This window comes from Pistacia vera, unplaced genomic scaffold (assembly GCF_008641045.1).
Source record: "Pistacia vera cultivar Batoury unplaced genomic scaffold, PisVer_v2 Contig628, whole genome shotgun sequence".
NCBI classification, from domain to species: Eukaryota; Viridiplantae; Streptophyta; class Magnoliopsida; order Sapindales; family Anacardiaceae; genus Pistacia; species Pistacia vera.
The window spans coordinates 478,051-488,972 of NW_022196477.1; the positions used below are offsets into that span (position 1 = coordinate 478,051).

The following is a 10,922-nucleotide window of genomic DNA, read 5'->3' on the forward strand; positions in this document are numbered from 1 at the left end:
CTCCTCTCCGCCATGGTCAGCTCCGTTTCCACCGTTTCGGCCTCCGTCATCACACCATGAGCGGCTAAGCTCCGGGTGTCTGTTACGGCATAGGCGAGATCGGGATTGACCCATGACTCTCCTCATCAACTCTCGACTAGTTGGATGAGCCCGATTATAGGACATTGGTAGTATTGTGCTTCGATTATATTTGTTTTCGTTTCATGATTGATTTCGATACTTTAATATGATTTGAGCATAACTTGTGATGAATTTTGTTGTCCATTATGATTTAATTTTCATAGAACTTGCTGAATGTAAACGTTGGTTTGGAATAATTAAATGAGAATATTGCTTTTCATTACTTCGCATCGATTGTAATTGGTGTTTGTTCGGATTTAATTTAATTTCTACTATTGTTGCGTTTATTGTGAAGTTGGTTGATTGGATATTACGTGTTGACAAATTGTATTTGTTAATCGCGTACCAACTAGTGGTATTACCTTAGTAGCGTTTATCGGCCTCAATGATAGTCTTTAACCAATCGAACTTGAGTGATCGGGTGAGACAGGATAGATTTACCTAGAGTGTCGGAAACCATTTCATTGATTTACCTTGCCTTGTAGGTTTGGGGATCGTAGAGGGTGGAGAGAATTGTGTGAGTCGTCTCGTGTCGAACCAAAACCGTAACGGCAACATTTTTATTTAAAGTCTTTATTGTTTAAATTTCACTATTTCATTATTTGCATTTAGTCTATTTAGTTTAATTAATCCATTGCCAATTTCATTTCCGCTACTTGAAATACATTAGGTTGTTAGTCTTGCTCCCTGTGGATCCGATCCTGCTCCCGCTAACTACGGTACTTAGGTTTAATTTGGACTGTGATGATCGGTCTAACAAAATTTTGGAATCGTAGAGGTGGAGGAGAATTGTGTGAGTCGGTCTCGTGTCGAACCAAAACCGTAACGGCAACATTTTTAATAAAGTCTTTATTTGTTTAAATTTCACTATTTCATTATTTGCATTTAGTCTATTTAGTTTAATTACCATGCCATTCATTTCCGCACTTGAATACATTAGGTTGTTAGTCTTGCTCCCTGGGATTCAATCCTGCTTACCGCTAACTACGGTACTTAGGTTTAATTTTTAGACTGTGACGATCGGTCTAACAAAATTTGGCGCCGTTGCCGGGGGGCAACGTGCTTTTGACTTTGTGTGTTTGGGTAGTTATTAGTTTTTTATTCTGTTTATTTTAGTCTTTGTTGTTTGTTGTTTTTGTTTGTGTTATTTTCTTTCTTGTGATTATTTGTTTGGGGAATTGTTTAATATTGTGTCCCGTTTATTTTGTCTCTTGCATTTTGTTAATTATTTTCTTTTTAGGTTGTTTGCGTAATTTCATTTTTACTTGGTTCTATTTTATTTCATTTTATTTTCATGGAATAGTTTCATTTGTGTTTGTTTTTTTTTGAAGGAAAATTGCAATTGGGAAACGCTCTAGCGTGTCATGAGCATTGAAGATCCTGCACGTCCGCATTGTGAAATTCTCTTAACCTTTGATTTTTGTTAAATTCTTTTAGGTTGCATTGATAAATTTAGTTTTGATTAAACATTTTGTTGTGTGAAATTTCATTGAGTATAGTTTCGTTAGATTTTAGATTTGTTTTAGTTTTGTTTCGTGTGCTTGGTAAAATTTATTTCTTAGGTTTTGCATTTAGTTAATTTCTTTCACATTGTTGCTGGCGTTGATTGTTTAGCCTTTTGCGTGTCTGGTTGGTGAATGCAAACTAGAAGGTCTTTTAACGAAGAGTTATTACCTTTGAATCTTGAGATTGAACGCACTTGTAGAAGAATAGAAACAAGCACGTAGGATGGCTGACCAGGATAACCCCACATGTGCCCCTTAGCCAACATTTCGCACCACCACCTACACTTCAGCCTCATGTATCCATATCCCCAATGTCCAGACACAACACTATGAGATCAAAACTAGTGTCATCCAATTGTTGCAAATTATTATGGGAATTTAAATGAGGAGCATACAAACACTTAGATGAATTTTTAGAGGTTTGCCCCAGTTAACTTCAACATGTGAATGAAGATGTCGTGCGCTAATTTTGTTCCCATTTTCACTTAAGGATCGAGCCAAACAGTTGGCTCAATTCTGTGCAGCAGGGTCCATTATCTCTGGACCCAAATGCAACAAAGATTCCTAAAAAAGTATTACCCCATTGGTAAAACCAACAGCATACGACGAGCCATTACTAGTTTCCTCAACTTGATGGCGAGGAATTTTATGAAGTTGGAACGTTTGAAGGAAATGCTTAGGAAGTGTCCATCATGCAGTCCCTAGGTGGCAATTAGTTTAGTTTAGTTTCTATGCGGACTGCCCGAGAGGCAGAGGAAATGGTAGACGCCTCTTGTGAGGAACTCATTACAAGCACAAGGACGAGAATGAGTTATGGCAACTCTTCGAGACCTTAAGTGAATTCAATGCACCACATTTCTGTCGTCTAGAATGCCTATCTCAGAGCAGCCATCCAAAGGGTGGCGTATATGAGGTGTCACCGGTTAGATGACTTAGTTCCAAGTTAGAGGTGTTGGCCCACCGATTTGACCAGTTTGTATCTATACAAGGGCAACCCTCTACACAATCATCTCAGAAGGCGAACCAGGATGTTTTTGCCATGCACTCCACTCTTGACCATCCGTTGAGGAACTTGCCCCTGACCTTTTGAGGAGCAGTGCGAAGTTGCAAGGCTTCCAGAGACGAGCGATCCGTACTCGAACACATACAATTCTGGTGGCGAACCACCCTAATTTTTCATGAAAGCCACAACCACCTCAGAATGTCCCAATAACATGCCATACAGGAATAATCATTCCAATCAGCAAGGCAATTATAGGGACAACCTTCAATCCAACCACCCATCCACCTAGGTTCTCACCTCCCGTTCAGCAGCCTACTCCAGCGTGTCTAGTTCACTAGAATCAATGATGGCTCAAATGCTCCAAACCATGCAGGACCAAAAAGCGACAGAATGATAGGTTCCAGGATTGGGAGCAAATACCCAACTTCTACATTCCCATTCCCAATCCATTAGTAAGCTAGAGACCCAGATTGGTCAAATAGCCGAACAGTCATAGGAGGGAACAAGGCCAATTGCCTAGTCAAGTCATGGTAACCCTAGTGGTTCTTCTCAACAAGAGGTTTTCCGAAAAGCTAAGGCGTGATGACTCTTCGGAGCGGCCGAGAGCTAATTAGGCTGAGAGGGAAGTAAAAGTCTAGGGTAGAGAAGAGGAAAGTCTAGGTAGAGACCAAGCCAAAGAGAGTGAGAGTGCCTCTGTTGAGTTAAGTGTTCAAGAGACGCGGGTAAGGAAAAAGTTGGGGAGGATGAACCATCCCTGCATCGTACATACCGAGAGCACCCTTTCCCTCAGTGCTTAGAGCCCCCTATAAAAAAAAACAAAAAAAAAAACATTACATCAAAAAAAAAAAAAAAAAAAAAAAAAAAAAAAAAAAAAACAACAACACAAAGGTAAAATTCCATATTGATAGTAATTTAATTTTTCGAATTAGTATGTTCTTCCCACAAATGATCAATTAATGCATTTCGAAGAGCATGGTGAGCCTCTGTATCCTTGATTTGTTTATATCGAGCAAGAAAATTTTAAAATCAGACATTCTCAAATTGGGTGTTAATTTTTATTTTAAGTTATTGTAGTTTAATATTTGCATTGAATAAAGTTCTATTTTTAATTTTTCATCATTTTTTGAATTATATCATTATTATGAATTTATTATTATAAATAATAATCAAATTAAATTAAATACAAATAATCAAATTTGGTGTGATTTTAGGTGTAAAATTTAATACTCAAATTAATTTAACAAAACTAAAAAAAAAAAACAAAAAAAAGCAAAATTAAAAAAAAAAAAATTATTGGGTGTGGCGCTTTGGCGTGGGTTGGAGCACCAACCCACGCCATTTTGGTGTTTTTTACACCATTTTGGCGTGGGTTGGAGATGCCCTAATAGGGCTGCAAACGAACCGAACACGAACGAACACCTCCATTCGAAAATCGTTTGATAAGCACAAAGGATTGTTCGAAATCGTGTTTGAAATCGAACGAACACATAATGACCGTTTGAGTTTGTTAGATTAACAAAACAAGCTATTTGTGATTGTTCGACTAATCGTTTGAATAACTTGTAAATACCTGTTCAAATAACTTGTTCGAATAAAAAATATACACCAAATTTGGGCTGGGCCAGGTTAGTTTGTTGGTTATTGAGTTTTCATTTTATATATATATATATCTGTGTGTGTATACAAAATTATTATCATACATATATTAATTACAGATTAAATATGTTTAATATGTCATTCTATATATAACTTGATTATACAATATGTTATGTTAATCTATTTATCATATTATTTATTAATTGAAATACTATCTTATAATATTTAATTATTGATTATATTTGAAAAAATATGAAGCTATTATGTTATTAGATTTGTTATGTTATATATCACTTGATTATACAATCTATTATGTTATTAAATTTGTCATGCTCTGTATTATAATAATTTATTATTTATTAATTAAAATGTTATATACTTATATATTTAATTATTAATGACATTTGAAAAAACAAAATCTAAACATATTAAATATATAAAAAAACAAAAACATCATAATATTTTATTATTGATTACCATTAAAACAATTTCATTCAAACTAAACCAAATGTTATATAAAAAGGAAAAAAAAAGAAAAAATATAAATATAATACTAATACAGCTCGAACTAAGAACCTTAAAGCAATGTTTTAAAACCCGACCCAGCCTAGCCGGTTCAACCGGGCCCCGAAAGCTTCAACGAGCCGGGTTTAATTTTTTCCTATTCATCCAATACCCTAGGATTTCCGGTGATGATCGACGAACAATTAACTGTCGGCATGTTGGGGCTTTTGAAGATCAATGTCCGGTGAATGTAATGGTGGTGAAAGAGTTGATTTCCGGTGAGTAAATCGACCAGAAATCGAACAAAACTGGCAGCGGCAACGATGAGATTTTTCCCGCGATTGACAGGGCTAACGGCGGTGGGGTGAGGTGGGTTTTGGTCGAAAGGAAAAGGAGAGTAATTCTGGGGTCATGGGGAGGGTTGTTGTTGCCGGAATCGATGGGATCTAGCCTGGAATGCCGACGTCGACGTCGGTGAGATCTGGCCGAAATCGAACCTATTTCGGCCAGATCTTGGGTATATTTTGATGGAAATGGACTCAAGGGACGATTGAGGTTGCATCTGGGGTGTCGTCGCCGCTAATCAGTCGCCGGTTGATTTGCAGTTGGGGTGTGTTTGATAAATTTCAAACCTATAGGGACTTCATGAATTTTTAGGGGTATATTTGCTTAATTTTAAAAGTTTTTGTCAACCGGTCAAACCGGTCAACCCGGGACCCGGAAGCTTTGCCGGGTTTCACCCCGGGTTGGGTTTTAAAACATTGCCTTAAAGTCAAAAGAATTGCATTTTTAACACTAAGCCATAGAAAATCCTTTATAAACTTAACACCATATAAATATATATAATAATGTATATCATGTTTTCGAACATAAGTGAACATGGTGTTCACGAACGAATGGATTACTCGAACGCTGTATGTTTACGAACATAATTAAACGAACACCCCATGTTCGAACTCGAATCGAACATGTTATCGAAAAAACATCAAACTGTTCATGAACAGTTTGTTACCGAGTCGAATCGAGCTTTTATCGAACAAACATCAATTATTAAGTCAAAATTTAGGGACGAAATGGTTATTTAAATTTACGCACATTTTTTCGAGAAAAAATTTTTTCTTCTGGTTTCGTGACGAAGACGGTCTCTCTCTCTTTTTTATATATATTTTTATTTTTAAATATTCTATCTCAATTTTGTTAAATTTCTTTTTACGTATTGCTAAATAAATTATCTACATAAATGGAGGGATCTGCTTATGTAGGAGGATTCTCTGGGACTGATTTGTTATGGATTTTGGATAAGAACATTGACAATTCCAATTCAGCATTTGATCTTGACGGTGGCGAACAATACTAAAATCGTCCCCACACATCAGACCCGTACAATCACCGCAACATGCGCTCACCGTGAAAAACCTCACCGGTCCAAGAGAGAGCAAAAGAGGACAACTCAAAACTGTACACGTCTATCAACTGCTACGTCATCATCTTCGTCATCTTTCGTGTTATTTGTATATATATTGACAACCTGTTATGAATTATGATCCTCTGCAGGACATTTGAGCTTTTAGCTGAAGCTTCCAGTTATCATGGAGAAGAAGCAATCATCCTCAGCTGTCGGCAAAATGAACGGCGTAGATTTTTCTGATCTCGCTTACGAATCAGGATTCGGCAACTCTTTCTCCTCCGAGGCCATCGACGGTGCTCTGCCACCTGGACAGAACAATCCTCTTGTTTGCCCCTACGGTCTCTACGCCGAACAGCTTTCCGGCACCTCCTTCACTTGTCCTCGCAAGCTCAATCAACGCAGGTTCCTTTAATTTTAGGAATTTATTTAGTTTTTTAACTCACTCAAAAATAGGCGGAAAAACACTTAATTTCGAGACACAGTCAAATTTCAGGACTTCCAATTCTCATGATATAACACTGTTAATAATATTCATGCAACTAAAATTAATAAAGCTGTCTATTTTGATAATCGATTGTTTGAGGTTAGTCTTGATCATTTTGGAGGTAAGAGAACATTTACTTATGTCGCTGGTAATATAATTTTGTGTCATTTTTTCATACTGAGTTACTGGAAATTATTTCACGACTTTTGTGATATTTAAGTGATTGAGTTTTGTGATATTAAATTTCACATGACTTTGTTGCATATATGGTCACTAGTCACTGCCTAGTGTCGGCATATGAAATTCTATTAATTTGTCAATCTATCAAATTTAATAACTATCTAGATTTTAGAACACATTTAATTCTATCTGCTGGACATATTCTAATTGTTCTGTGGAATTGTTATTGTTCTGTTGTTGATTTACAATTTTTTTGTGGGTTCTTTTCTGCAGTTGGTTGTACAGGATAAAGCCATCGGTTACACATGAACCATTCAAGCCTCGAGTACCTTCTCATGGAAGGCTTGTGGGTGAATTTGACAAATCTAACAGTTCTACCACCCCAACTCAGTTAAGGTGGAGGCCGTTGGATATTCCTGATTTGCCGACTGATTTCGTTGATGGATTATACACAATATGTGGGACTGGAAGCTCATTTCTTCGGCATGGATATGCTATTCACATGTAATTGGTATTCCATAATCATTTTCATATGATTAAGTAATATTATTCATTTTTTGGGTTCTGAACTTTTGATATAAATAGGAAAAACAATAGTGTCGGATAAGATTACAGGTTTTCTAGTTTGTAAACCATTTTAATTGCTCTTAAAACTGAAGTCATGTAGGCTATATATTTGTTTTGATAAGAATGAGAATTTATTTACTTTTAGGTACACTGCCAACAAATCAATGGAAAACTCTGCCTTCTGCAATGCAGATGGCGACTTTTTGGTGGTTCCCCAAAAAGGAAGTAAGTGAATTGCAATCTTTTCTTGATTTGAGTGCGAGTGACATCTTGTTTGGAACCTGGTTGCTGGTGCTTGTTTCACTGTATGGAATCCATATATGGGAGAGCCCTTTTTCTCTTTGTAGTTTCCATTTTGAAACTCTTTTACATGACTAAGATTTTAGCTCATGCTTGTTTTTACAATTTTTTCTTACCCGCTTACATTGTTTGGTGCTTAGAAATTTGTATGTATAGTTGCAGTCCTTGGTTAACAAAACTTTCTTAACTCTTTTTTTACTTGGTCAATTGGGAGTCTCTTCTGGAGTATATTCTTGTTTGACAGTTTTATTTATGTACTTTGTATTGTTTGTATAGGGCTGTGGATTACCACTGAATGTGGAAGATTACAAGTCTCTCCTGGTGAAATTGCTGTTTTACCCCAAGGTTTTCGTTTTGATGTAAGTTTGCCAGATGGCCCATCACGCGGTTATGTTGCAGAGATTTTTGGTGCCCATTTTCAGCTTCCTGACCTTGGTCCAATAGGTACATGATCTCTTTTTCATTAGTGTTATGCAAATGTTTGATTACAAGTGTAAAACTATTATAGTTATTGTATCATTCCACTTAACTTACATTATTGAGCATCTTGATAGTGTAACACAGTGGAAAACATAATTTTGATTGCATGTAGGAGCTAATGGTCTGGCCGCGCCAAGGGATTTCCTTACTCCTAAAGCCTGGTTTGAAGAGAAATCCTGTCCAGGATATACAATTGTGCAAAAGTTTGGCGGGGAACTGTTTACTGCAAAACAAGACTTTTCTCCTTTCAATGTAGTTGCTTGGCATGGTAATTATGTGCCATATAAGGTAGGTGGTGTCATAATCCACTCATTTGAATATACTGGATGAAGAGAGGCATTTTGTTGGCTTTTTTTGTTTTTCCATATGTTGAAATGATCAGATGAAAATTAAAATTAATGTGAAAGGATGACCTTGTTATAAGGATATCATAATCAGCTTCATTTCAGTTGAATTTAACTAAAACATCTTTCACTTGCAGTATGATCTCAGTAAGTTCTGCCCCTATAATACTGTTTTAGTTGATCATGGTGATCCATCTATAAATACAGGTAGGTTAATCCGTATTCTCATATTCCTTTTCTCCAGAATTCTAGTCTTTTTTTTTTTTATCATTTATAACTTGTGTTTCATTTTTTAAACGGATATGTGCTATGTTTTGCAGTTCTGACAGCACCAACAGATAAACCTGGTGTGGCCCTGCTTGACTTTGTCATTTTCCCTCCTAGATGGTTGGTGGCTGAGCATACATTCCGACCTCCATATTACCATCGTAATTGCATGAGTGAGTTTATGGGCCTGGTATATGGTGGATATGAGGTAGATATTTATCCAATTTCTACTTTAATTCTTATGTGATTTTTTTATTATTTTGAGTGATGAGAACACAATCTTACCTTGGACTTTTAATTTAGCAATACAATTGACAGAAATTTGGTTATTGCTATGTCTTTTAATTGTGAAAAGATTGAAAATACCTATTGCTGTATTTTGAAATGTGAAATTCTTAGTTTTAGCTCTGTTAAATATAGAAGAATAATCAGATACAGTTTTAGTGTGGTTCTGCCCCCCAGTGTTTTAATTTACTTGGTAAGATGTTGGTGATAGCTAGTTGGATCTCTTGGATTTGAATAAGAGTTGGTTTTAATTTGAATTTAAAAATTTTTATTAATTTTTTTTTTTAAAGGAGAAAAAGACATTTTGACATCTGCTAGGCAAACAGAATGCGAAATCAAATATGTTTCCTAAATCGTGTCTTGGTACAATTACCTTCATTTTGCAGGAATTTTTACTATTTATGCACATAACATAGCATTTATTCATTCAATTAATTATTTCTCTTTTTGTTTTATTCAAGGCAAAAGCAGATGGGTTTCTCCCAGGCGGTGCAAGCCTTCACAGCTGTATGACTCCCCATGGTCCTGATACTAAGACATTCGAGGTATACCTCTAGTACACATTTTTTATATGTGCTCTGCTGATATCCCTTGGGGCTCTCCTTTTATGTCTCTATTCCTATATGTAGTCTGTGGACCAGATTACATACTCATTGTAAGATTTTTTACTGAAAAAATTGAACAAAGTGGATAATTTCTTTTCCATTTTAGAACTTTTCTTTGATTAATAACCATATGTCTGTATAGGTGTTTTGAGCTGTTTCAAATCCTCTGGTCTGATAACTCTTTTTGATGCAGGCTACCATTGCACGTGGAAATGAGGCAGCACCATATAAAATCACTGATACCATGGCCTTTATGTTTGAATCGTGTTTAATTCCCAGAATCTGCCCATGGGCTCTTGAATCTCCCGCAATAGATCCTGATTATTACCAGTGCTGGACTGGGTTAAGATCCCATTTCTCTAGTGAAGTAAAGGATAATGTAAGCTTTGAGGAGAGTCGGAATGGACAGCACTGAGCCTTGGATTAGGCTATTATGTAAGTGATTCGATTGATCTTCAGGCATTAGTTATTCCCTGGTATATAATAATTGCATAGAATGTCTATAGACATAAATCAACAGAGCTGGAATAGATCAACACATATAGGAATCTTTTTAGGGGTTGCTTGCTAGTGTTTATGATCGCCCTGTTTTCAGCTTTGGTTAATAACATGAGTGTATAAACAATAATCGATATGCTATCTACAGAATTGTGTCTATTTGGAGTCTTATCTTGTAAGCTTAATGACTTTACCTTTGTGTCTCGTAAGCTTTAATAATAAGGGTTTACTACAATGGCACCCCTGAGGTTTGGCACAAAAACTTTTCCCTCAATTGTAGGAGACTAATACAACCAACACCAAATGATGATTTTGTCATTTAAATGTAATGGTTTAAGGGATAGATAAATATTTTTGAATAAACCGTTGGCATTTTTGTTTAAGTGGTTGAAAGTTTTGACCAAGTTGTTGACAATTAATGATGGTCAAATGTTTGGCAAAATCGTTCAAACTTTTTATATAAAATTTCTTTTTTATCCCTTGTATAGTTAGATTTAATGGACAAACTTCATTAGAAACTAATGCTGCCAACCCCAAATGATGATTTTGTTAGTTGAATGTAACGGTTCAAGGGATAAAAAAGATATTTTGAATAAACTGTTGACATTATTTGTATGTGGTTGGAGGTTTTGGCTAAACGACCATTTGAACAAAATTGTTAACTGTTTATTCAAAATGTCTTTTTTATCCATTGTATTGTTAGATTTAACCCTCAAAACTTCAATATGGGTGTCGGTGTTAGTTTTTCAAATTAGAAGGGAAAATTTACTTACAAA

At 35.9% G+C, this 10,922-nt stretch overlaps 1 protein-coding gene across 1 annotated transcript; it reads left to right on the top strand.

The window, feature by feature from the left end:
• The first annotated feature begins 6,060 nt into the window (after positions 1 to 6,060).
• LOC116111155 (homogentisate 1,2-dioxygenase) lies at positions 6,061 to 10,127 on the top strand. Its single transcript, XM_031397353.1, has 10 exons — positions 6,061 to 6,186; positions 6,283 to 6,538; positions 7,074 to 7,304; positions 7,513 to 7,592; positions 7,944 to 8,111; positions 8,260 to 8,435; positions 8,629 to 8,698; positions 8,812 to 8,966; positions 9,505 to 9,588; positions 9,842 to 10,127. The coding sequence occupies exons 2-10, from the start codon at positions 6,318 to 6,320 to the stop codon at positions 10,061 to 10,063; spliced, it is 1,407 nt and encodes a 468-aa protein (XP_031253213.1). The 5' UTR covers positions 6,061 to 6,186; positions 6,283 to 6,317; the 3' UTR covers positions 10,064 to 10,127.
• The last annotated feature ends 795 nt before the right edge of the window (positions 10,128 to 10,922 follow it).

Coding starts and splice junctions, on each gene's coding strand:
- LOC116111155 (XM_031397353.1), top strand. CDS start 6,318: ATGGAGAAGAAGCAATCATCCTCAGCTGTCGGCAAAATGAACGGCGTA. Junction 7,305..7,512: donor CATGGATATGCTATTCACAT/GTAATTGGTATT, acceptor ATTTACTTTTAG/GTACACTGCCAACAAATCAA. Junction 8,436..8,628: donor GTAATTATGTGCCATATAAG/GTAGGTGGTGTC, acceptor TTTCACTTGCAG/TATGATCTCAGTAAGTTCTG.